This window comes from Malurus melanocephalus, unplaced genomic scaffold, assembly GCF_030028575.1.
Source record: "Malurus melanocephalus ecotype Western Australia unplaced genomic scaffold, MMel_1.1 scaffold_275, whole genome shotgun sequence".
Classification (NCBI taxonomy): Eukaryota; Metazoa; Chordata; class Aves; order Passeriformes; family Maluridae; genus Malurus; species Malurus melanocephalus.
In genome coordinates this window covers 293,616-321,267 of record NW_026623507.1, presented here as the reverse complement: position 1 = coordinate 321,267, position 27,652 = coordinate 293,616, and the positions used below count along the sequence as shown (strand labels likewise).

The 27,652-nt window shown below is 45.8% G+C and overlaps 1 protein-coding gene across 1 annotated transcript; it reads right to left on the bottom strand.

The window, feature by feature from the left end:
* Window positions 1-361: 361 nt before the first annotated feature.
* Window positions 362-27,326, bottom strand: ATP1A1 (ATPase Na+/K+ transporting subunit alpha 1). The gene is made up of 23 exons (XM_057376261.1): window positions 27,070-27,326; window positions 19,397-19,501; window positions 18,102-18,161; window positions 16,908-17,111; window positions 16,450-16,563; window positions 15,795-15,929; window positions 15,520-15,637; window positions 14,767-15,035; window positions 13,585-13,783; window positions 12,071-12,180; window positions 10,598-10,732; window positions 9,875-10,067; window positions 9,253-9,428; window positions 8,572-8,708; window positions 7,135-7,285; window positions 6,468-6,636; window positions 5,708-5,862; window positions 5,235-5,358; window positions 4,303-4,448; window positions 4,046-4,176; window positions 3,404-3,505; window positions 2,229-2,320; window positions 362-1,789 (listed from the first exon to the last, which is right to left on the bottom strand). The coding sequence occupies exons 1-23, from the start codon at window positions 27,079-27,081 to the stop codon at window positions 1,761-1,763; spliced, it is 3,066 nt and encodes a 1,021-aa protein (XP_057232244.1). The 5' UTR covers window positions 27,082-27,326; the 3' UTR covers window positions 362-1,760.
* Between the last annotated feature and the right edge of the window lie 326 nt (window positions 27,327-27,652).

The window sequence follows — 27,652 nt, the reverse complement described above, 5'->3', positions numbered from 1 at the left end:
TTATTCTTAGTGAGGCCACTGCTAAAGCTGTTTAAAGATGAAATGCCAGGGAGAGTAACAGGAACTTTATTTTTTTGCCTGCATCAGACAACAAACAGATTTTGCAACTGCACTGCCAGGGTCTCAGGCACTGACCAAAATGTTTAAGGAAGTGTAACGCCCCAAGTGAAGGAAGTGTCACGCCTACGTGGACTGAGTGTCATTTCTGTATCACTTCTCAGTCATCATCAGATCCAGTAACATTCATCCCACCTTTTTCTTCTTCCTCCCTTAGTGCAACTCGCCATCTCCCCTTCACAACTGGGATCACCTCACACCCACTTGCATCAATTCAACTGTTAGCATGGGCAGACTCCAACAATTGGAAGACTTTATTATTATTTTTAATCATCTCCAACTGGGGGTTCCACAACACTGTCCAAGACAAATTGAAACAGTTGCCACCCTCAACACTCAYTTTTCCCTCCCTAGTGCTCTCTGTGCTGAGTTTATATTGTTCAGTACATGAGGTAAGCTTTAAAACACCACCTTAAAAAAACAGTAAGTTATGAGGAGAGAGGGATGACAACACCGAGTTTTAAATGCAGAGYCTTTCAGTGCTGTGGTTTAGTGATCCTCTGCAGAGGTAGACACATATCTAAGAGGGGCACAGGAACAGGGCTTGAAACATCTCCAGCTAGCTTTAGCATAACAGCATAGGAGCAATGAATAGTTAGGAATTCATGGTGACTGCCCACATGCAAAAGGCCAAGTCCTCACAGAAGTGAGCCATACAGGCATTAACAGTATATCAAAGCAATACAGGAAAAGGTTAGATACTCAGAGGGAAGCAGCACGAGTCACTGCAGCTCAGAGACAGCTTGGACCCCAGACAAGAGCAATGCCTTCCTCAAAAGTGGAGGATGCAGAATCCACAGTCAGCCCCTGCCCTCATTCCACAGGAGGCACGAGCTAGGGTCAGGATGGGGCAAGTGCTGTGCACAGAGGACAACGAGGAAAGACTATCCCCTGCTTGGCTAAGCAAGCAGGAAAATCAGTGTCAATTTTGAGAACAAGGCTGCTTGCATCCAAGTGCCATTCACTAGAAGCCTGTTTTCATTCTAAACCCAGCAAACAGCCCCTTAAGGCAGGCCAGCTCTTCCCTCCACTCAATGCTACGTTTGCACAAAGAAGACAAGGTTCAGAGTCAGAGGCCAGGAAGCTTCCTGAGCTTTAGGCTGCAAGATGCAAGGGCTGGCAAATAGTTTGTTACATTAAGCACTGAGCTAGAGTAATGTGCACCGGGGCTTTTACACATGCTGTTGTCTGTGGGTCAAGCAGCTCTGCTTCCCTATTACAAAAACAGGAAGCCAGGGACTAACCCTTGCACTCACCACCACACCCTAAGCCGGGTGGGAGGCTGCCCTGAACCAGTTTTTGCCTTAAGAAAAACATCCACCTAAGACCATGTGGGGGCATCCTCTTATAATCCATCTTTATTTGTAAAAATCCACATATAAAATCTTCAGTTTCCTTTTACAAAAACATAAAGGCACATAAAACTACTCAAACTCTCATCCCCCTGGACTGATGGTCGGACACTCCCCCCACCCCAACCTCCCCCTCGCTTTCTCCTCCAGTCCATGGTTCTTCATGTTTCCTTTAGTTTCAGCTCACTCCTGCCCAGGTACAGTTCTGTTCTTGCAAAGATGAAGTATGCACACAGGGGAGATGGTGGAGAGGTGGCATGGGCTGTGCGTGGAATGTTTTACAGGTACTTTTTAGTAGTAGGTCTCTCTTTCCACCCAGCCTAAAGGAAAAGGAGGGAGAAAGCAGAGTTAGTCTCAAGGTAGACATAGTACAAGGTCATGAGAGTTCCTTTTAGGCTCTGAAAACYTGCACTGTGACACCTGAGCTAATAAATGACCTATCAAAATGTGAAGATCTTGCCAAATTGTTGATGTTCTGCAGCTTTCAGGACTTATTCCAGCTTTCTAGAACTATCCAAGAATTAATCTTTTCCACCTACTTCAGTGCATCTGTACTTTTACMTAATAGGAGAGAATGCAGGGACAGCAAGAAGTCCCTAATTTGAACTAACTGCACAATTAATGCTGAGGAAGGAGAAAACACAGCAAAATACACTYCCAAATAGTGCTTGGGGGTCCCCACACTTTGTTGGGGCTTCAGGAGAACTCAGSAGCACAAAGAGGTGGGGAAGGAAACACAGATGAGCAGCATTTTCTTACCGCCAGGGTTGCGTCTGATAATGAGCTTTCTGACTTCATCRTACACAAATATGAGGAGGGAGTATGGGAAAGCACAGAACCACCAGGTTGGCCTGTTTGGGAGAAAAGACAGTGAGAACACASACTGTGGAGATGCTCTTTGCCCACAGAGCTCTGACTTGTTGCCACTCTCAAGTGCAAGAAGGCTGGCATGACCCAGCTTGCCAATGGCTGGGGTTCAGTCAAGAATCCTCCAAGCCAAGAATTACCACYAGGTTTTCTGCTGCAACAGATTAATCCACTTTTGGATATTAATTCCAACACAAGGTGTGTCACAGAACCTTTGTTCATCTCTGTACTGGCACCTCCTCACCTACCAATCAAGCACTATTTCCTCTAAGTACACTTAACCTTTGTGCCCAGCCTCACTCACTCTGTATTGTTTCCCTCATGATTTACACGTGCCAACATCCAGCTGCTGCAGGCACTGGGCAGATGCCACTTTTCTTGTAAGGAAGTGCTCACACTTCAGCACCCAACTCCAGGCAACGCTTTGAATGGAATGCAAGATGTACCAGGATTTTTTTTTTTCCCATGAAGACTTCATGACACTTAAACTTTGAACAGTCCTCTGGCTTAAGATGAAATGTTGCAATGCTGTTGAGCAACATTTAAGATGCTGGCACCTTCCCAACAGTTAGGAAAGTTACTGTGCATCAACTGGTCATCTGCATCTACATAGCAACTTTTAAGAGACTTTACTACTTGTTCTGTTCCCAAGGAATGTAGGAAAAAGGCACAAGATGTCATCAGCACTTCTTTAGTACTGAAGAATCATCTCGCCTATGAATTAGAACAACATAATTGGAGCATTCAGCAGCAACTGGAGGTGCAATCCCCTACCCATAAAAATACTTCATGCAAATAAGTGCAAGAGGCAGCTGCACTGGAGCACACTGGTACTGAAATTGTATCACTGATTTTTAGCGAGGCATTGAACAGCAGGCTCCCCATAAACATTCCACACACAGTGAAGAAAACCCTAGTAGGCCACTCTACAGCAAAGGACCTTCTCTAGYCTGATCCCTTAAGATTACGTTTGATGCTCCACAGGCTCACAACTTTTATCCATCTCCCCACCCAAGCACTGTTGCTCTGCATACAATCTGTTGCACAAAAACCATGATGCAACTTACTTCAGGGGATACATCCTTAGAGCAACATCCATCCCAGGGCAGTAGGACAGGAAGGCAGCCAGAGCAGTCTCCTCAAAGAGACCAAATATTAAGATCTTGTTCCTAGAAGAAACAGGAAAGAAGTCAGGGACAAATTAATTTCAGAGATGTCATCCTAAAAAACACCAAGTTGCCACATGGGAGTGAATGGAAACACACACTCCAGTCTAGCCCAGTTCATCAGGTGGGGACTGCCAGGCCATCCAATGTGACAGCACARTTGTCATGAGGGACTTTTATTTCTCTTCACAGAGACACACCAGTTCATGACCAAGACAGCTGGAATACATGCCACCAGATCTCCTGATGTATAGGATCCAGAGACAAAGGCAGTGTGCTGGACTATCAGTGTCCTTTGAGGTGGGTTAGCTCCCACAGACAATGCCAACAGAACCCAGGCCTCGTCTTTGTCTCAGCCTAACAACTGCAGCAAGTATGACACGAAAGAGAGCACCCAGTCTTCTTTTATCCACTACCAAGGCACCAGTCTGGTCAAGACTTACACCAAAACTCCCAGGCACTGCTGGAACAAAGAACTAGAACCCCATGTGCTGAAGAACAACAGAATCCAATCCTAAATCCTCCACGGACAGCCTGACTTACTTCATCCCCTGCTGGAAGACAGAGTTTCTTCKGGTCTTGCAGATGATCAAGTCTGCCCACTGCACAACCACGATGCTGACAAAGAAGGCTGTATGGCAAGTGAACTCCACTATTTTCCTCTGTTCGTAGGTCTAGGAAGCAGACAAAGCAGAAAGCATTTGTTCAGAYGTGCTGCCTTTGCTCTCTGGTGCTCACACAAAGTTCRGCAGSCCTTAATATTTTGGCTGGCAGCCTYTAAGCTGTGCCTCAAAACTTACCCACTGCTGCCCATAGCTGTCTTCCACATCATTAATCCATCGGTCATCCCACTGAACTCTGATCCCCAGCAAGCCAGAAGGCCAGAACCCGTTCTCCGCCATAATTACAAAATAGGTAAAGAAGCCTCCAAGSGCCTGGATCATACCTAAACAGGTAAAAAAGGATGATAAAACTGATGAAGCTAYTGTGCAGTGCAATTATAACAGAAAACAACACTTTGCAGGAAATCCCAACCATCTTAAAAATTACTCCTTGTGGAGCTCAGTGTCCCAAACAGCAGCTGTAGAAATAGTTCCTACTAACATCAAACTCAGCTGCAACCCTTTTGCTGAGCAGCTTCTACCCCCRACTTTGTACAGAATTACTTCTGTTCTGCCCTGTGCTGCGATGGCACTGTACTCAAGGACACAARATAAAACTCCCTTTGTATTCTCACTGAGCCTTGCCCACCCCCAACCCTTGCAAAATTCAGTCAAGAAGGTTCCCAAGGTCTGCTGCAATTAAGCATGAGCTCCCATCCTGTGAACTGGGCACGTCTCTGTAGCTGCCTTTAATCAAGGCTCCTAATGCTGTGTGTTYAGGGATATGCTGGAGAGAATCCTTTACTTCTAATTAAACTAACAATGGGATCTATGTTCTTGCTGAACAAGTCTGAACCAGAGGAGAGCTGGTTGTCAGCCAGTTCCTTTACAGCGCTGTGCAATTAAACAAAATTACTGTGAAAACGATTCAATGGATCAAGCTGCACAAGCCACCACTAYAAGCCATGGGGGAAGAATCATGGCAAGTTCTTTACAGCCTGAGGTTCTGGTTTACACACCCCAAACCTCAACCCTACCAAAATAAGCAGAGCAGTCACTGACTCAAGATTGTGTACAACCCGTGCTACCACCGAGTTCAAATTGGTGCCAGAGAAAACAGAGCTGCTTACCAATCTGCCCATAGGCCATGCTGATCAGACGTTCATTCACCAGCTTGTCTGTTTTGGGATTTCTGGGCTGCCTCTTCATGATGTCACTCTCAGCTTGCTCGTATGCCAGGGAGATAGCAGGAACCTTTGAGGGTGGCAGGACTGCTGTTAGAATAGTTCCCATTTTCCACTGTATAGAGCCTTCCCTATCCCATGTATTCAGTGCAAGAAACACCACTCCCCAAAAGTCCTAACTGTGGTATTCCAAAAACCTTATCCCCTCCCCATCCCCAGTTTGTCCTTACAGGGAGATGAAAGATCCTCTGACTCAAGAGAGCCATGAGATCAATGTGGACAAAGGGAGTATCAGATGGTTGTTTATTTTAAACCAGAACATTAGAGAAAACTGTATTTAAGCATTTTCCTYCCACCTGTCCTTTTTTTAGGGTACCTAAGAACACCCACATTTTTTGAGACAAAAGAACCACATTCACCATGTCAGTGCCCAAGTCAATGCAGAGGATGGTGACAGTTCCCAGTGGAAGAGGTATGTTTGCAATGATGAAGATCAGGAACGGTGTGATTTCAGGAATGTTACTGGTCAAGGTGTAAGCAATAGACTTCTTCAGGTTATCAAAGATCAGACGCCCTGGGGCAAGGAAGAGAAAACAGGGTTACTCTCACTTMTCAGCAAAAGGCAGCCAAGCAGCTCATAGGCAGCCTCAGTGGTAACATCAAATGACCAAATGCTGCTGCAGCAAATGAAAGGGTTTTCTCTTGCATGTAAGGATGAGATGTGCTCCATGCACAGCAACACCTATAGAGAGGATACATTTTTTGTCACAGCAATCAGGGCTCACTGCACACAGCAGGAGGACACTAAGCCTTAGTTTCTGGACATTATCAAGAGCCCCTGGGGGACCCTCTGTTGTGCACCTGTTTGAGAGCTACTGCTCCATCAGGGAGGAAAATGTGCCACAAAGCTGGCAAAGATGACTGTAAGGTCATGTGTTAGGCAAAAGCACAAAGTAGCTTTTGTTACTCGGCTGCTTCCTACTGTTACCCATCCCAGAGCCTCATGCTGAACCCATCAAAAGGAGTAAGACTTTGAAGGGAGGAGGAGAAGTGCTGCTCTCCTTGTATACTTCTGTCATGAAGACAAGCTCAAAGAAGAGCCCTCCAGATGCCTCTAATTTCAGAGGGGATGCTGAAGCACATTACTTTATCACCACTGTACACAAGTTATAAACTCACCTTCTTCAACCCCAGTGACAATGGAGGCAAAGTTGTCATCCAGCAGAATCATGTCAGCTGCCTGCTTGGAGACATCTGAGCCAGCAATACCCATAGCAACACCAATGTCAGCCTTCTTCAGAGCTGGGGAATCATTCACACCATCACCTGTGACTGCTACAATGGCACCCTAGTCACAAAGAAAGAACAGCAAGACTGAAATCATCATGTAAGATGTTTTGGGCAGAAAAGCCTTCTCCTGTTTTTCAGATGAAGCACAAGAAACTGTTTCACTCTGCTGTAAAGAGACCCCAGTTCCCCCTTGCCCCTGCCCTCAACCCTTTCCCTGTTCTGATCACTAATAGAGAGGACCATGCTGCTCTCTCCAAAGGAGACACTAGACAACATATGAATATGTTGAATCCTCCTCTCCCAAGCACATCCAGAGCATTTAGGAATTAAATATACTAATGAATATCCCAGGTTCAGAAGAAAGCCTCGGTACAAACTCAAGATGTTTTCCTGCCAAACCCTTTTATTTATGTATTGTAGAGCAGCCTGACTACTGACAGACTGAGATTTAATCTGGCCCTTTACATGAGGACACTGAGGAGACTTAACTRGTTCATAGCTGACATGTTTGTGTCTGGGGATTTCTCTAATATGACATCCTTATTCTCCTCTTTACCTGTCGCTGACAGCCTTCCACAATGATAAGTTTCTGCTGAGGAGATGTCCTGGCAAAGACAATTTCTGTATGGTGAAGCAGGATGTCATCCAACTGCTCGCTAGTCATGTCCTTCAAATCTGAGCCATGAACCACACAAGCTTTGGCATCCCTGCAAAGAGACAGAATGTTTTACTTCACAAGATTCTCATTAGCTGTACTTTTTCCATAAAACTATGGCTCTTCAATGCTCATGGGAAAGACCAACTTCTGCTGTGACTAAGTACTAATCCAGACAGCCTTTGCACTGAGGTTTGATGCTCAAAATTTAAGAGRTAGATGGGGAACACCAAGAAAAAGACAAGACAGAGCCAAGCAAAGACAAAAAAACCTCATGAGCAGATTAATTCTTTCCATAGCTTTCTAAAGKGCATCAAGGCAAAGACTAGCTATTTCCAGAAATCTTGGCTTCTCTGCAAAAAAGGAACCCCTGGCTCAGGTAGTTAGCTTCCAATGTTTCAAGAGATGCTGCTGTTTWTTCTGCAGGCTATCAGTTTTGCAATAGACTGATGACCATGTGACTGATGACACATGGTTCTTCACAGAGCCTTCACACCATGCCAGTTCCAACTAATTTACACCCTTCGGCCACAAAAGCATGCAATGTTATATTTAGACTGGTTTGGTACCCTGCACGCTGCAGCAAAATACCATCCCTCCAGCCCAGCATACCATCCCTTATAGGTCTAAGATACTATCCACACAGCTCTTGACATCACCCAGTTTAGACAGGGAAATTCCTTCCCCACCCTTAGAGCCAGCTGCTGACCTGCTCAGTCACACAGCTCAGCCAASCCCAGCCTGCACTGCTGGGCTGTGAAGTTACTTTCAAAAAAAAAAAAAAAAAAAAAAAGCAAAAACCAACCCAAAAAACCCAACCAAAAAACTCCCCCAAGCAATTTCATTTCACAGGGTGTCTCTATTCACAGTTCATAAGCTTCATGGCTGTCCTCCAGCCCAAACACAGGCTGGGTCAAGCTAAGCAATGCAGACAGCCCAGCCATTCTGCAAACACCCTGCTTATGCCAAAGCACATTTTCTGAGGATGCCTCAGCTAGGCTATGAAGGCAAGCATTAACCCTTAAGAGGAAGMAGTTACATTTTTACATTTATCCTGCTTGTAGCTATGCACTAGTGTCAGCTTCTCTATCCAGCATCAATCCTGCTCCCTTTGCTCTCCTACAGTCTTACCTACTTCCCACACATGAGACATGCACATTTAAGACAGTCTTGTGCATTCTTCAGCTCATGATACACATTGAAGAGTCACAATATGCTGAGCTAGGCAAATGCCAARCTTTTCACATGCAGGGGAAGATGCTAAGGGATTATCCAAGGCAAGGAGAGTGGCAAACCCTTAATTCTTGAACAGCTCTGGCTTTCCCCAGAACACATTACCTAGGGTTGACCTGGCTGACAGGAATGTTGAGTCGAGCAGCAATATCTTCTACAGTTTCATTGCCCTCAGAGATGATGCCAACACCCTTGGCAATGGCTTTGGCTGTGATGGGATGGTCTCCAGTAACCATGATAACCTGAAATACAAACAGACTGCCATGAAAGCCTTGCCTGTACTGCAGAGCAACACCACCCAAAAGGCAGGGTCACTCACACTGAAAAGGCCACGTGTGTTTTCTTCTACTCGTGAGCCCTAGCCCAGATCAAGTCTGAGGTACAGGCTACCAGGATGCAATGGATTGAGGTGGATGAAAGGACAAAAAATTTTTAATCTTGAGCGAATGCAGCCAGTTCCATTTCCAGCCTGTGCTTCCCTCTCACCTCAGTCAGTGCTGTGGCACAAGCAGAACTCACCCTGAGCCAAATCATCTGCTTTAGGACAACATGCTCTCAGCACCTGCCAGTGCTCTAGCAGTTTGGAATTTAACTCATTTTTCAGTCCATTAACACAGAACCATTTGTATTTAACYTAGAAATTAAGCCTGAAGTAGTAGTAGTAGTAGTAGTTAAATCCTGATCAATTACTTCATCCACTCACATTACAGCAATACARGAAGTCAGGGAAGCCCTTTATTTCCACAGGTATAAAGTGAGGCAATTTTCAACCCAGGAATAAATTACCTTGATCCCAGCACTTCTGCATTTCCCAACAGCATCTGGCACAGCAGCACGAGGTGGGTCAATCATAGACATCAGTCCTACAAAGCAGAGTTTGTCTACAGGGAAGTTCAGGTCATCTGTATCAAACTGGAAGCCTTCAGGGAACTGATCATCAGGCAGAGCCAAATGGCAGAATCCTGTAACACATCAAAACCCACATTTGCTCTGTTTTTACATATCAGGAGGCAGAGASAGTGAACACTTAGTGCAAGAATAACAGAGATTTAGGCATGGCAGTTGAGACAGGAGTCATGCTTCCATTCTGATAACAGCTGTTGCTAGGTGCCCAGACACAGCCTGGTTCTTGTGCAATGGAACAAACCTAATAAATACCATGTGTTCCCATGGAAGGTCCCAAATCTTTGCTGCACTGTGATCTCTGCCACCCAGCTGTGGGGCAAGACAAGACCCTGTAGGTTGCCTTTGAGATTGAAGGCAGGACTGTTCCTACATAATTGCTGAAGTGACCTTAACACCATGGTTACACTGCAGGAACAGAGTGAYCCTTCACTTAATCTGTAAGGACTGCACAGGAACATGAAGGACAAATCTTTCCCAATGTAATAAGGCTGTTTTTCCTTACCTAACACTCTCTCCCCAAGGCCTCCCAATTCAAGGTAAGCATTYTGAAAAGCATCTTTCATTTCCTCATCCAGTGGTTGCTCTTTGCCATGAATAAGAATGGTGCTGCAGCGATCCAAGATCCTCTCTGGAGCTCCCTTCATCACAAGCAAGTGCCGGGATTCCGATGGATTTGCATTTTTGTGGATAGACAGCTAAGGAGGAAAATAATCTGTTCTACAGACACGTACTGTGAAGGTCACAAGTAATCAACATCAATGTTTTGCAACTACAGCAGCTAAGGGCCATTTGTGGTATTCTGCTCTAGTTTTCATTTGCCCACACTTTAAAGAGGCTTACAAATTAAGGAATTTGTGTATTCTTTAACATTAATGCATAACTACAGGTGTTGCAATGACCTTTTTTTGTACTGAAGTGCCACCTGTTAAGGTCACTTTCCAGCAGTTCATTCCTATTCCAAGATTTGAGCTCTTCAAAGCTCTGTGCACTGCTGCTACACAGGTTGAGAGCATATCTGATCCTTTGGTAGCAGCTGACAGCTTAGCATCACTACAGCTCCAGAGGCTCCTACACAGTGTAACTATGGTCTGCTAGCTCACATTTATAGAGCACTCTTCAAGCAAGTGATGGCTAGACAAGATTTAACAAGTTTTGAGGTACTCTGTGTGTGAAATTACACAAGTGCTTCACACAGCAGCTCTCCTTCAAGAGGACACATGCTTACCTGGTACTTGTTGGTAGAGTTAAATGGTATTTCCACAATTTTGGGATACCTTTCTCTCATCTGCTTGACAGAACCACAGCACAATTCAATGCATTTCAGAAGTGCAGACTCRGAGGCATCTCCTGCCACTGCTCGCTGAGGAAAAAGAGACAACTATCAAAACACACACCCACAAAAGAATGGATATTTAAAATAAATTTTAAAACTGAATTAWTCACAGTCCAGTCCCATCTTCTACATAACATTATATGAAAGCAAAGAATAAATAAGTCTATTATCTAGTACTGACAAATACTGCATTTTAGAATGCCAGGCCTCCCATCTTCWGAGAGCAGCAGTCTTCTTGTGACAAAATCAAGAAGCCCTTTCAAAGGGTTAGAAAAAGTCAGAWAACCAGGTACAGTCAGACCAAGTGAAGCTGGAGGGTCAACCTTAAGAACTRCTTGCCATGAAGAACAGCTAATGTGAGATGAAGACTGATGACATGCACTTTCATGTGCTGTCCCACTCCAATGTAAGATGAGTTTATCAGAGTTCTGTGAGAGATTTGATCTGTCCATGCCTCCCTTCCCCATAAAGGTTAGCACTGGTAGAGATGGGATTCTCAGCCCTGGAGATCTGTATGTTCTCCAAGTACTGGTGAAGTTTCCTTTGCTGCAATTGAAACCAAGCATTTCTTGCCTTTCTGGTCTCTGTCAGTGAGAAATTTTTACTTTTCATTTCTATACTACTTTTTGGTATCTAAAGACTTCTCAAAACTCCCCTCTCCCAAGCCTTCCTAAAACAGGAAGAACTCTTTAACTGCAGGTCACATTTTGTAGACCTAAGACACAGACACAGGAGCGCTGAGGAAAAATAGTTTGTTCCATCATCTCTACTACCACTGCATCACAACACCCTTGGGAATAAGTTTTACTAAGCAACATGACTAACACTTGACAGATTATAAGCATTGTACAGTTAATTTCAGCCCAGGCTGGGTCACAGTTCAGAAACAGGAATGTGAACTGGTGCTGTGCCAGCATTTGCACCAGCACTGAACTAGTGAAAGCTTAAGGAGACTTGCCAGTGAGCTCAGMCTGGCCAGAGAAAAAGTCTCCCACAAATGCTGCTCCCCCAGCTCTGATGGCTACTTCTCCCAGCACCAGGTGTTTGTAGCTTTGAAGTGTACAAATGCCAGAGGATAGCAGTTGCTGGATCACCCAGATATTTGGAAATGCCTAGGAAAGCCTTCTGGTCTTTCCTAGCCCTGTCTGAAATATCTGGATTCCCAAACTGTGAGAAAATGTCTTCCCAACCCCATCTCCCTCGCCCACAGCACACATCCTCTAAGAGTGCCAGATGCAGAAAAGATTAAGAGTGACAGATACCTCTACTTTGCATGTTCCTGTAATCCACAGGATGCAATTTCACTACCATTATGGAAAGACAGTGTGAGGAACAAGACCAATGCTTTTTTTTTTGGGAACTCACCTTAAGAATTGGTACATTTTCCTGGCCGGCCTGAAACACAGCACGGTTACAGAGACCTGCAATTCTGGACAAAGCACTCCAAGTGGCTGAGCTCTTGTCAAAGGAAGCACCTGAAAGCAGAGGAAGAATGTCAAAAAGCCACCCCTCAAAAAAAGTCACATAAGCTCAAAATCCCACAATCTTAAGATTAAGAAGCCTTTATCTCAGAAATAGAAAACACTCAGAGCACACTACATCTCYTTCATTCCTGCTCCCTTCCCAGATWCTTTATGAGCAGCTSATTTTAAGATCAGAAGATGAAATGGCAGCAGTGCAAGAGAACACCCCTACTTTCAAAATTCCAGTAATGGCTGTACCCAGCAGCAGCACAGGACACACTGACAAAAGAAATGCTGTACAGGTAACACTCATTTAGAGGGCCCGAGTAAGGGATGCTGGGTTCCATCTCCAGGTTGTCTCACTTCATCCAACAACCCAGGAACTGGATGAAATAGCTCCAACTGGATGAAATAGCTCCCAGAGGAACAATGCTTAAACAAAGATAATTACTCAAGCCGGCTCTTAAGTTGGCATTAAGGAAGAAGAACTGAAAAAACAGTTAACTGATAACCTAACATACTTTCCATGAAGTGAAACCTTCTAGGTTTATTTCCACTGCAGCCAAGACAACCATTGCCAGGCTGAGGGCTTCCAAAAATCTATTTATAGCTCATTACTTTGCACTAGAGTTAAATGGCTTTTTTAAGCGGTACASACAGGCACAATGTTTTGGAGTGGTTTAGGGCAGGGTGCAGCAGCACCAATGGAAAAATGTTTATGCTAATAATGTGTTGCAAGCACATTTCACAAGGTACACAACGAGGAAACTATTGAGTTTGGTTGTATTGAACAGTTCTGGAGAGATAAACACCTCTCCCAATTGCACAGCAGTGATTTCAGATTCTTATCAACTAGGAGAAGTTTCCTGCTGAAGTCTTGCATCCATTGCTGGCACAATGCAAACACAAACCTGGATGTTCTGGGAAAGCCCCTGTGCAAGGCAACCATCTAGCTCCTCATAGGAACTTTCCTTCTATGTCCAGCCTCAAGTAATTATTATCAGGGCCAACACTTCYGCTGTCCCTATTTTCATCCTACTTAAGATAGATCAAGTTCATAAAGATACATTTTGGCAAAGATAATCAGGTACTTTGCAAATATTTTTATGTACAGGAGAAACATATGGGGTTGAACATTCAAGAGGCTCAAATTCCAGCTGRGTAATTTTGCACAAAATTTTGCAGGATTTACCAAGTTTAAGGATTAAACAGAACTGTGGTACAGTGCAAAGCTTCCTATGTGTAATGTTGGGGTTTTTTTATGCTCTACATTGWACATTAGAAGGCCTTGCATTGTGAACTTCACTAGGACTGGAGAGCTACTAACACAAGTTCTTAGAAGTACCAGTGTCCAGAAAAACCCCAGAAAAAGCCATTTTTTAATAAAATGCCTCAAGCACAGAGAGGTGGTCTTACCACTCTGGTTCTCTGTAGTATCAGCCTCATGAATCTGATTGTCAAACCACATGTGGGCAACTGTCATGCGATTCTGGGTCAGGGTGCCCGTTTTGTCAGAACAGATGGTGGATGTGGAACCCAGGGTCTCCACGGCCTCGAGGTTCTTCACCAAGCAGTTCTTACGAGCCATACGYTTGGCTGTTAGTGTCAGACATACCTGGGGATGAGACAGAAGGTGACAGGTTAGATGCATTTGTGCAGACAACAATAGCACTGTTGTCCAACTCAGTGTGCACATGGAATGACAAAAGCTTCCATGCCTGGCAGTGATTCCCTAACTCTTTGCTCACCCTGCCAGTGCAAAATAAACAGCAACACTTCAGCCCAGGTGCTAGGTTTAAATTACATTTTCCTCAGCACAAAACCTTCAGAAAAAGGACTGTCAACGCTTCAGCCTCCTGCTTCTCAGTACATTAGGAAGGAAATAACATGCCTCAGACTAACATTCCAGCCAAAGTTGCCAATTCCTAATCATGGGTGCTCCCAAAATAGGTGAAGGTGGGCCACGTGTGAGATGGYCCAAATCAGCTCTGGTAATAGGGCTTGCAACTTGCTGGTGTAGAAAGTGAGCAGCTCCCACCCACTTTGTTGCTAGAGGCTCTTATCTGGTTCCAGTTCCCAACYGTTCATTCCCTGGTTTGGTTCCATGCTTCCTAAGGCCCCATGGAAGCATTTTGTCCTGTCCACCACCACTCTCCATACACTTAAGAAAACCTAGATACTCTCACCACCTTTTCAGGAAACCAAACGTATAAAAACCTTTGACAGATCCCCAAGTCAAAAGTTGGGGCTAGTCTGAAGCTTGCAAGATGCTCTGCCAGAAAAAGGCCAAGACTAGAACTCTTTAGTCTTGCTCACTTCAGCTGTATGATGCCAAGTCTCTATGAAGGTCCAACTTTATGAGACAAACTGCTCTTTATGAAACAAACTGCTCTTTATGAGACAAACTGCTGCAGAACCTGACATTGATTTGAGCAACTAATTAATAAATACACTGAACTTACAAAGCCCAGCCCTACATACTCACCCTTCCATTACTTCAGTGYTCACCACTGTGAATGCACACTGAGCATGAAGCATTCCACTTCMTTAAGGACCACATAAGTAACAAATTCCATCTTTTTTTCCAGCTTCACTCACCGTAACCGTTGCAAGCAGCCCTTCAGGGACATTGGCAACAATGATCCCGATGAGGAAGATAACAGCCTCCAGCCATGTGTACTCAAGGATGAGGGAAAGGATGAAGAAAGAGACACCCAGGAACACAGCCACTCCAGTGATGAGGTGGATAAAGTGCTCRATCTCCATGGCAATTGGAGTTTTCCCCCCTTCCAGTCCAGAAGCCAAACTGGCAATRCGGCCCATCACAGTGCGATCCCCAGTGCTAATGACAATGCCACGGGCAGTACCTGCAAGAGAGAGGGGTTTGAGAAAACAACCACAGCTTAATATCCTGTAGGTGTGGAAGAGATGTTCTGGGTGGGCTTCAGCACAAAAACTACCTACTACCATACTCAAAACTGCAACAGAAGGCCTGTCAGARATGTTTGAGGTTTCTGCTTTCTGCAGCAACTGCAGTATTTCACACAGCTCTACCTCATGGTTCACATTCTGTTATTTGCATTTTAACACTTTTTACTTGCAATAAAGCAGGCAGGTTGGAAGACACACCTCACAGTGCTCCTCTAAGAGGAACAAGAACAAAAAAAAAAGTGCTGCTGTGGAGTCTTTGCTTACCTACATAGTTCAATGTTAATATACCATGAGCCTACTTCTACTACCATGCAAAAGCAGGGTGGGAGTTACCATCAAAGACTTTGCCCCTTTGAGCTGCAGTACTGTAAAATGGGCAACCTCATTGCTCATAGTCAGGGAAGTAGGAGACACACATACCTTCCACGCAGTTGGTGGAAAAGAAGGCAATGTTCCTGGTCTCCAGWGGGTTCTCATGGGAGAAGTCTGGAGACCTGGTTTGAGGCTCTGATTCACCAGTAAGTGAGGAGTTGTCCACCTACATGAAAGAGAGTMCTTTGTCATACATGAGCAGACAGATGCCTACTAGCTACTTCCCCTACCCTTCTCCTCCACTCCAGCCCCCATTCASAGCACAGAARACTAATTCATYCTCCTTCAGAATGAAGTTTCCAGAMAGYCYRTCATTACCGTACCTTGCAACCATGTGCAGATATGATCCGAAGGTCAGCTGGAATTCTGTCTCCTCCTTTCACCTCCACTAGATCTCCAACTACAACACCTTCAGCATTTATGCTCATCTTCTCACCATTTCTGACTACAAGTGCTTGCTGAAAGACAGGAAGAGACAATCTATACCAAAAGCAACTCTTTTTAACAAAGGGCACAAAATCTGAGTACCTTAAAATASTTATGCTCTGATTCTACAATGTTTCTACTTGCACTAAGATGTTTTTATCTYGTACATATGTTATTTCAGAAAAATAGGTATTTCTTGTTTTCTTGATATTAAAGCTCCTTGTTTCTAACCTAACAGTGTGAGAGTTGGGTATAATAGTGACTGTTCATGAAGGAATCCATATTTTAGTGCTTTTCACACCAGTTACTGAAGTCCACCAGACTACTGAGAAAGTGTCCTATGACTGTTAATGAGCTGGTGGAACCCACAGGGTTTCAAGAACTATCTTGGCCTATTAGCAGTTACTTGGTGCAGTCTCACAGATCCCTCAAAATTAAGAGCCAGTAACCCACATTAACATCCAGGCCCTTGCAAATGGAGATGATGTTTAAAACCATTAATATCTTTGATCAAGTTATGGCTTGCCAGACCTCAAAGAAATTATTCCATACCTGAGGCACCAAGTTCTTGAAGGACTCCATGATCTTGGAACTTTTTGCTTCTTGGTAATAGGAGAAACAGCCAGTAATGATAACCACAGCTGCCARCACAATACCCAGGTACAGCTACAAAGAACAGAGAAAGTGAGTCAGAGGACAATCTGCCTGCAAGGCTTCCAGTTTGTCCAAATAAATTACCTGGCATTTAAGTGCCCCATTAGAAGCATGAAGGTACTTGCAGTCTCTGTACAATTTGTACACAGAGGCTGTCCACAAGYTAGTGCTCTTAACACAACGGAAGCTGGCTGTTCATTTCATTATGTGGAAGCACTCCAAACCATGCTAAGCTCACACACTGAATTTCCTTTGGTTATGGGAAAAGCTTCTGGACTGAATACCTAAAGGAAGTTAATCTGCTTTGAGCCCAACAAAGCCTGCCTCTGAGGTAAAACAGACATTTTTTTACTTACATTATCATTGTTGGGCTCCTCCTCCATCAGACTTTGTATGCCRTAAGCCAGAAAGCACAGAATAGCACCAATCCACAGCAGGAGTGAGAATCCTCCAAAGAGCTGCCGACAGAACTTTACCCATTCAGGAGTGGTGGGTGGGGGGGTGAGGGCATTTGGGCCATCACGAGCCAGGATCTCAGCTGCACGTGCAGAAGTCAAACCCTGCAAGAGAWGTTCCTTTCTTAGGCATTGTGACAACTGCAGAAAGTGGGTCAGAATCTGTTTGAGCTCTACCACAGCACCAAGGAGCTGCTAACAGGTAATGGAGATGTCCACAGCTGCCAGGGTTCCACAACACAAGTGCAGGATGTGAGAGCTGAATGCCAGAACAGGAGCTACAGGATCCTGAACAGTACTTGAGGAGCCTGCAGGCTGTGGGTCTACGAACACTGAAAAAGGGCAGGACAAGAAGGCTACAGCCACAGACTTTGAGCTCTGAGGAACAGCACAATGCCATCCACCCTGTCAAATTATGGAACAAGTGAAAGCTGGAGGCCATAAAAGTGATAACACGTTGGATCAACCTTCCAGGAAGTTCAGCTTTCAGAAGCCAAAGTCTTGGACACAAAAATGCAAATCTAGGCACTATTATAAAGAGCAGACCTGATGCTATATGCAATTAGGCAAGAAATGCATTAAGCAAACAGTRGCAAAAGTATAAAATCACTGCAGTGCTTCTGAACTCTGAGGTTGCCTAGGACATCTGCACACCTCTTGTTGCAGAAAGACAAAACTTTAACTGCTATTAGCCATCATTAAGTTTATGGGCATGTGTTAGCTCACTGGACTACATTTGTAACATAAACATTTGTCTTCATTTCATGCCTCCTCAGGAAAAAAATAAAAAGAAGAATCAATTTGACCTTGAACAACTCAGAGGCATGCAACAGTGACTTTGTTAGAAGCAAAGTCACTAAAGTATTGCAGTCAAGCTGTACAGTGGGAGGATAAAGAGAAGTATTTGTGAATTCAACTGTTCTCCCAAAGCCTGGGAAACTTAACTGAAGGAGTGGAGATTAAACAAAAAAAAAGAAAAAAAAAAAGCCCATACCAAAACCAGACCACCCAGATCTCCCTTTGTGGAATGCTCTGAGCTGAGACTGTTTCTTTTCAGATCAGGACAAGGAGGGAGGGAATAAAACATCTACCTACCCGACTTAAGTCTGTTCCATATTTACGATGAAGTTCATCAAGGCTCAGCTTGTGGTCATCCTGAAAGACAAGAAATAGTTGGAAGAGAAAACAATGTGAGAAAAGAGCTCAGCAATTCCACCACCCCSTACCCCAAGCTTCCTATCTGTAACAGTTGGTGAGATTGCAGGACTGTAGTTAATCCTCTCTGTGAAGAGAAATCTCAAACTCATTCCGGAATTCAGCAGAGTCTCATCGTTAGCATTCTTGTAACTATTTGGGTACATGACAGCTTTTATCAAAAAGTCTGACTTTATCTCAGTTCTGTCTTTACACCCCCAGCAGATTCTGTGAAACCTCAGTGGGTGGGTTGTTTGGGGAGGGTGAGAGAGGAATAAAAAGAAAAGGAGTTGGGAAAGAAGGCAGGAATGTAAAGAAGGTTCAACCTGTAATTTCACACATTTTTAAGCAATGTTGCTAGAATAAGCACTAGTTGCAGGGTGGGGGAAGTGTTTCTTTCCCTGAAGAGGCTTCTTTTCACAGCCAGGCTATTTCCCAGTTGGATCAAGTTGGTTCAGAGCAGTGACKTACTTAAAAGGTTGTACTGGAAGAGCAGATGCTTTAAGTACACRTTACTACTGAACACAGAATCTAATCTTTGAGCAATCTTTAGAATCCCCTCTGCCTAACAGAAGGGTAAAAAATATGAAAGCCCAGTCTCAAACAAACAGAAACAAAATCTGCATCACCTTCAAGGACAGCAGATCTAAGCCAGACGATGCTGACAGACAGATGCACAGCATCATCCAGCTTTCACAGATGGGKATGTGAAACACTCCCCACAGTCTCAAACATGATTAGAAGGAATAATACTGAGGTCAGTCTGAGCAGAGGCCAGCAGTAAACGGAGCTGCACAGCCTCAACTCCTCAGCTGGAATGAAAACAGCAGTCCCACTCACATGGCAGCACAATAAAGCCTGTAATGCTGCTATCCAGAGAGAGCTCTGGGTGAGGAGATATCTATACTGTGCTATGGGTAATGCAGRCCAGCACAGACTAAGGTTCTGTGCCAAGTGCCTTTTGAACAGTGATGTTACTAGGGCTTGTGGTGTACTCATCTTGATGCTGAAACACTTAGAGCACGTCTGGCTTGGGGACACAAGGGAGAAGAAGGGAGATCAGTGCCTTCAGTCAAACTATGCTGTCAGCACACCAGATCTTTCCTCTTTCATTCAAATTACTTTTAGTAAAAACACAGGGCTCTGAGCACAGCAAGTATTTTTAAAGCTGCTCTTTCTGTGCCCTACACTCTTACCATCACGACTTCCTTTTTAAGCTCATCCATGTCCCTCTCCTTCTTCCCCTTCTTCTTTCCGCCATGTTCTGATGTAGCAGTGGGCTCATATTTGTCTCTTCCAGCCTGCAAGGGAAGACACAGCATCATTAGCAACATCTTAMAGTCAAATTCCACAGCAGCAGACATGAATTATACACACAAGACTGCCAGGCAGACAAAATTATTAGTTTATTAAACATGTCTACCTAAACTTTAGTAAAGCCTTTGACACTGTTTCCTACAGCATTCTCTTGGACAAACAGGCTGCTTGTGGCTTGGACAGGTGCACTGTGTGCTGGGTAAAAAAACAGCTGGAGGGCTGGACCAAGAACGTGGTGGTGACAGTKACATCCAGCTGGCATCTGGCCATCACTGGGGCTCTTCAGGCCCCAGTATTGGGGCCACTCCTGTTCAATATTTTTAYCAATGATCCAGACAAGGGGATGGAGTGCACCCTCAGTCAGTTTGCAGATAATACGAAGTTGCGCAGGAGCGTTGATCTGTCCGAGGGTAGGAAGGCTCTCCATAGGAACCTGGACAGGCTGGATTGATGGGCCAAGACCAACAACCCAAGGTTCAATAAGGCCAAGTGCCAGGYCCTGCCCCTTGGCCACAACAGCCCCATGCAGCACTACAGGCTGGGGGAAGAGTGRCTGGAAAGCTGCCCAGCAGAAAAGGACCTGGGGGTGTTGGTCAACAGTGGCTGCACATGAGCCAACACGTGCCCAGGTGGCCAAGAAGGCCAATGGCATCCTAGCCTCTATCACTATTAGTGTGGCCAGCAGGACAAGGGCAGGGATTGTGCCCCTGTACTCGGCCCTGCTGAGGCCACATCTCAAATCCTGTGTCCAATTCTGGGCCCCTCACTACAAAAAAGGACATTGAGGTGCTGGAGCATGTCCAGAAAAGGGAAATGGAGCTGGTGAAGGGTCTGGAGCACAAGTCTTAGGATCAGCTGAGGAAGCTGGGGATGTTTAGTCTGGAGAAAAGGATGCTCAGGGGAGGCTTTATGACTCCTTGCAAGTCCCTGAAAGAAGGCCATAGATAGGTGTGGGTTTTGTTTATTCTCCCAAGAAGTGACAGGCGAAGAGGAAATGGCCTCCACGGTGCCAGGGGAGGTTTAGACTGGCTGTTAGGAAAAATTTCTTCATGGAAAGGGCTGCCAAGCCCTGGAACAGGATGCCCAGGAAACTGTTGAGTCACTATCCYCAGTAGTATTTAAAAGACGTGTAGATGTGGCACTTGGAGAGATGGTCTAGTGGTGGACACAGTAGCACTGGGTTAATGGTTGTACTCAATTATTCTAATGGTCTTTTCCAACCTACATCATTCTCTGAAAGTTATGCCACTTCAATAATTAGTAAAAATGAGCTAGTGAACAGAGAAGCCTGCTCAGCATCATCCCCAACACACAGATTAGAGGCAGACATTGTGCAAGTCTAGCTAGAAGGAAAGCAAGCTACACGCTATTCAGGCAATCTTGACGCACGAGCCCCRGCTCAAGCTGAAAAAGTGATAAAGAGCAGAAGAAACCAATTCCTGAGAGAATACGTAAGTTCCCTTCAAGGCATTAACTACTCCTCCCCCCTCCCAGCCTTCCACAGCCTCTGGGTGAGGAGGAGGAACAGCCTATCAACAGAAGATAAATAAGAGGTGGTACCTCTGGCTGGTCGATTCTGGGGGCTAAGTTCCAACACTTTCATTCCCTGTTTGGCACACTAGCTGGCTGGTTTACRCAACAGAAATCTGCTTTCAATTTATGGGAGTTTGAGCAGCAAGAATGGTATACAAAGCAGCAGWGCACTTTTGCAAATTCAATCTGTGCTTAGTGCTGCTTACACTTCACAGAGCAGATGATTCACTCACTTAGAGCCTCTTTATTCAGTAGGATTTTTATTCACTCTTATTATGATTAATTCTACACGAAATCATGCAGTTTTAGATCTTGTCATAATGGGGTAAACAAATATCTAAGGGTAAACAAATATCTAAGGACAAACAAATCATGATGTGGTGCACATAATCACTTAAAAGACAACCCTCTATTCCCTTCTGTGTGGGACCTATTATATCCCTACACCCTGCCAAGTTTTATGTGATGAGATTTTCACCTAATAAGATTCCCAAGAAGAACTTCAAGATGAAACAGCAYTTAGTGGCACCAGAGTCAAGTCTTTAACAAGATTAAGAATAGGTTTCAAAGGCATTGCCTTGCTTGTTTTTCGCATGAACACCTCAAACCACGAACTGGATTCCTGAGAGTGATCTGGACATAGAACTATCGTTTGGACCCAAGACCTGTCCTGATGAGCAGCTAGCACAGGAAATTTTTATTATCTATTTCAAGATAAGTAGAAACCGAAACCAAAAGTGAAACAGAACAAAAAAGATGGAAGTTCATGACTTTTCTGAAACAACCTGTCAGTCACATCTAGACAAGGGTTTTTACTGTTCTGAGAAAGTTCTGTGTGCAACACTCTGCAGCCACAATCACACATTTAACACGCACAGAATTCTCCCCTTGCCCTGTTCAGCACTGGCAAGCTTTGCATGCAGCTACAGAGCTGTGCAATGGAAACAGTTTTTAATAAGTGGAGCAGAGCCGAGCTATTTGCCTCCACTGATCCAGGAAAAGGACACAGAACTACAGACTGTCAGCATTCCTGGCATTCTCTCCCCTGCACCTAAATTTCCATTTCCCTTCTTAAAAAAGTGAAAGCCACAGTACTTAAACCAGGACGGTCCTCACATTCCAGCATCACAGGAATTTGCCACAGGGCAATTCACAAAAAACCACCATGAAGCATCTCACTCCTTCAGTCTCTGAAGGAAACAATTTGACTTCTGGTAGAGCTATGGCAAACAAGTCCAAACACAGCCCTGCACAAAACACATGCTTCTTGATTACAGCTTGGGATGAGAAATTATTTCTAATGAAGGTGAAGGAGCTAGTGCATTGCTTGACTAGCACTCTGTCATCTTCAGCTTCACCCCTTTTCCGCAGGAAAGCCTGGCAAGCTCTAGCAGRTGATCTAAAAACCTCCTGATTTTTTCAAACTTCTGTGAGAAGTACAGTTCCTCAGCTGATTGGGGGCAATGAACAATCCAAGAACATAGGATTGTTKAAGCTTTTTCAGCTGCAGCTGAAACAATCTACAAGTGGGCAAACATGAAAAAGCTCGTTGCCCTTGTTTAAGCATGATTTGCTTTAAAAAAAAAAAAAAAACAACAAAAAATGCAAACCAAAAAAACCCAGCGATCAGCTGCAGTCAGAACAAAGAGCAGATAGATTTACTTGTTTCTTTAAGCACCCAAGTATTTGGGTTTTAATGGAGTCCRTTTTACAGAGGAGCTCAGCAATTCCACAGCTTAAAAAGAAAGCACAGTACTTTCCCTTCTGTTGCTTTAGTACTCCATCCTACCCTTACTGAGATGGTAAGTGAGGAGAATCAGCTTCAGCTCTTGTTACAGGATCACTTCATGCACTCTCAACTTCCTGCTCCATCATTCAAATCTGAACTTGACACACACATCAGCGTCAAAGTCCAGCCCCCTGTTCTGTGCCTCCGGGGCCACTGCCTCCCTTCCTGCAAGATGAGCCCAATCTGCTCAACAAAGGCTTGTGCTGGCTGGTCTGCCAGGGGAAAAGGTTTTCATCCCACCTCAGYGCTGTAGGATTTCCCTGCTCTCCCCTCCTTTTCCTGCTGTACAAAGAGAAGAAGGTCTATGGTAATCTGGGATYCACATCTTATCACGATTTAATCACATGGCCTGAACACAAAGGAAGGTCTGTCTCATCAGAAATGTCACCCCTGTTCCTTGACTTAGCCCAAGAACTGACTCATCAAAACTGCCTCAGAAAAAAAACAACACAGCTTCTTTTTTTCCCATGCAAATTCTTTTTTTTTTTCCACTGGCTTAAGCACAACTTTTGTATACACCAGCGTAAGTTTTATACATCCCCCAGAAAATCCTATTGTCTTTCAGATACAGCTTATGATTTTCTGCTCTGGACTAATTGCACCATTCATGGCTGATGTTCTCAATACAAGCCATGATTGACCAGGAAACGGGAGGGGTACAAATCAGCAGACAAGCTCAGAAGTACCCCGTTCTGTGATCACCTAATCCAACAAGAAATGTCAAGTAAGAGCCAAAATAAATTATGCAGTCTCTGGAGGCCTGGTCTGTTTTACTGCTTATGTCATTATAATCAATTGTGCAGAGAAACAGAAAAGTTACTGTCCTGCTGCCTTATGAGACAGTAAATGTATTAACCAGATGAGTCATAAAACTCACTCCGCCTATTGGACTGGAAAACTCCTTTCCATGACCCTATATAATCTTTGCAAGAGAAGGAATGGTTTCTTTGGATCCTTCTTACTCCCTCCCAAGAGCTGTGTTCAATYGTCTATCTTGAATCAAAAATTTAAGCTGCATCAATTGATCAGACTTTCAGCATCTAGGACRGTACAAGGCAGGTTTTGCTTAACAGCTAGTGATTGCTAACTGTGCACAGACCACTGCCTCTCAAATTATGAAAGAATAAGCTCTTCTCCATGAGAAGAGATGTAAATCTAATCGGGTTTTTAATCGTCAGGATAAAACCAGGACAACCCACACACCCTAAGACCTCTCCGGCTATTAGGACAAACATCTCTRCTTCTCATGGGCTGCATGAAGACCCAAGTGTAGAGTATGCTTTCCAAATGTCACTGCTGCACAGCTGAGCAGCCCATCCTGGGTTTTTTTTTGGTGCTGTGCCAACTACAAAGAGTCACCTTCCTCACTTCTTAGCCTATAATATTAGTGCATCTTCACCCTAACTCCAGACATGTCTAGCAGCTGACAAACACATCAAGATGAGTGGACTGAACCCAATTCTCCCCTACAAGGGTGGTGAAGGGATATCCCCTGGAAAGGCCCAGGTGAAGCATGAGCTGCAGTTTTCAGCAGGTCAGGATTGCTGTGGRTTGCACAGCCCACCTCCCTTGACAGAGACCCCTGGTCCTGTTACCCTGCTTTTCCAGAAATATGTATTGCCCAGGCCCAGGGTTTTCTTTGGCTAAAGGACTATCCTCTAGCCCTAGTAATAAAAAAAAAAGTGAATGCCATAAAATAGCCGTAGTAATAAAGGAATAAAAGAGATGGAGGAGGGGTAAAGTAATATATTGAGATTTTTTTTTAATTGCACCAGATAAGGATTGCTTTGATTTGCATGATTTCCCCTCAGCTGGTCAATTATGCAATAAGCCTTCCTAGTTTCTGACAGGAACAAAAAAACCTTAACTGGGGTTCAGGGACATCTGAACAAGCCAAGAGGTGTTTCTGCTTTACACACAGGTGCTCGATGACAACATACAGCTTCAAAAGATCTTCACTAACATTTCCAAAAGCCTTCACTCCTGTTTCTTTCCAAGAGCCACCACATATACCTTTCTTTAGTTACAAGATACGATCTGAATTAAGGATTTCACCTCCTCATGGGCTCTAAGGTAGAGCTGACCTCCAGAAGTSATCCAAAGCACAGACACCAACTCTGTGCTACTCCTATGTAGTGAGAGAGACAGAGTGAAAACATGCTGCTGTCTACAAACAGCTTCCAGTCAGCTCTGAACAGGAATGAAATCCTCAGTGCTTTCCTTCACTACGCACACCCCCTCTTGGATTAATCAGCTTTTTGGGCTGCATTGCCAGGCAGCTGATGGCCCTCCCCTTGCCCCGTTACCATTTAAAGTAAAACTGACTCTCYGCTCAGCTTCTCCTCACAACCACTGAGAGAAGAAACTTGTTTTCTCACACTTAGATTATTCTTTTTTCTTCCATCCCATGCTCCCACAGGAAAAAAGTTTCCTTTTTGGGCACCCTAACTCAGGGCAGGCACATGCTGTTCAGTGTTGCATCCACACACCGCCTYTTTCACCGCCTTGCTCTCTCACATGCCCGTTTTTCAGGGGGTCCCTAATTATACGCATGCATTCTCACTGCTAAACGAACAAATCTTGTGACTTGCTACCAGAAAGCATGAGGCAGCCGAATTATCCCTGCTGAATTATCCCTTGTGGCGGCGCTTCAGTTTCAGGCTAATTGCTTTATTATCCATGCAACCTATGAAATCTGGAATGGAAGCAAGACAGCTTTCTACATTAGCAAGTGTCTGCACCTCCTGTTAGTCCCACCAAAGCAGGCTAAGCCCCTGAAGCCTTTTGCACTGCCGTCCCACATACACACACAACTCAAAGGCTGCCCTGAGGATTTAAACAACATCCAGAATGCTGCCCACACTGCCAAATCTCCCCTCAGTGTTTCACCTCCTGGATAAACTTTTACTGTGCACACTGCCTGTTGCCTATCGGATTTAAATACAACGGGCTGGGCTGCCAAGCATCAGAAGAACTTCGTTAAGACAATAAAAAATGCTGAACGCCCACCCCACAGAYCCCTCAACCCCCTTTTTCCGAGTAACTGTCCATTCAGCCATGTTCTTGCAGCTCTCCTACTAGTAACAACTCAGGAGTTATGTCAACACTGCTGCTGTTGTACTGCACCGATGAGGACAATACAAAGTCAAGTCAATGTTTGAACAGTGCTTGGGGAAGCACAGGACACCTGTTGGCAGGGAACAGGCTACCACCGCTGCCACCGTCACCCTCTCCTCAGAAAGCAAAAAAAAAAAAATCTGGGAATTTTACAGGAATGTGCCTAAACCAAAAAGTAAACACAGATCTACACACCTCCAGCTATACAAGATACACAGGGAAGTATTCGAAGGGGAAAACCAAATATCCAAGCAATAAAACCCAGAAACTGGTCCCTAGTTTTTTTCTTGGCATAAAATGGAATCAGAGCAAGCCAATAGGTGTTTCTGCTCCACACGCTGGTGCTCGAGCACAACATCCAGCTTCCAACAGCTTTCCACTACTGTTTCCTTCCAACAGCCTTCACATACACTGTTCTTTAGTTAAAAGATGCGGTCTCAATTAAGGACTTCTCTTCCTTATAGCCCTGTGCTGGGCTGTAAGGTAGAAACAACGCTGATACAGGGCAGAAGCCGCTGAGCAGCCTTCCGCGAGGATTTATCGCCCCAAGGAACTGGAGAACCTCAAGGGCTCCCACCTCCCTCCTGCCACAATCTCCCATCACACCCTCACTGCTACCAACAGGCAAAACTAGGCTTTAACAACGCTGACCCGGCCCCCCCCACACCGGGCCCTCGTGTCTCAAGGAARAGTCTAAAGTACTCTGAGGAGCCCGGGGAGCAGCCACGCTCCCTCCCCAGCTCCGCAAGGCCGCCAGATAACACCGGCCCCGGAGGGCTGCGGGCGGGAGGCCCCTCATCGGGGAGACACGGCCTTGAGGAGCAGCCRGGGGCTCTGGGACGCCGGCTCCTCGCCCCGGGCTCCGCCACGCCCTCCCCCGGCTCTTCCTTCCCGCGGGCGGCGGCGGCGGGGCGGGCGAGCCGCCCTCGCACGTTGCTGGGGCCGGCGGCACCGGCGCCGCTCGCCAACGGCCGCGGCCGCCCTCGCACCCGACGTGGCCGCCCCAGCCCGGCACCGACAAAACGCAGCCCCCGTCGAGGAGAAACTGGCACCGACCGCGGTCCGGCGCTTTAAATTTCCCACTTCCCGCCCCGGCCCGGTCCCGCCGCTCACCCCCTTGCCCATGGTGCCGGGCGACTGTGTGCGGGTCAAGCGGCGGGGGGCGAGGAGCGGGGATCAGCGGCGCCACGTGTCCCGGCCGGCGCAGGTGCGGAACAATAGCAGCACCCCGGCCGGCGCTCGCCTTCCTCTTCTTTCTCCTCCTCCTCGGCGACGCCTCGCCTTGCGCCTCGCCGCCTCACCCTCTGTGCCCCCGCCCGGGTCCGTTCCTCTCTCCGACCGCCACCTCGCGCAGCTACGAGAGCCGCTGTGCTTCCCGCCGCATAAAAGCGCCTCGCTCCAGGGGCACGCCCAGCCCGTGCTGGCACCACGCCCCCGCGGYACCGGGGAGGCCGGAGCGGGGGGCGGTGCTGGGGGAGGGGGCGGTGGCTGCGGCCGGGGCTGTGGGAGGGAGCAGCGCCCGCCGGGCCCTTCCCCCGTCCCGGGTGCATCTTGGGATGTGGGGGCTCCCCTCGAGGCTGACCCGGGGTGCCCTTGCCGGAGCTAGCGGCCTTTGGGCGGTGTGGGCCTGTGGGGAGTCGGTCCCGTGTCCCTCATGGCCGCCCCGGGCTGCCGCTTCCCCGCTGGCTTTGCCGCC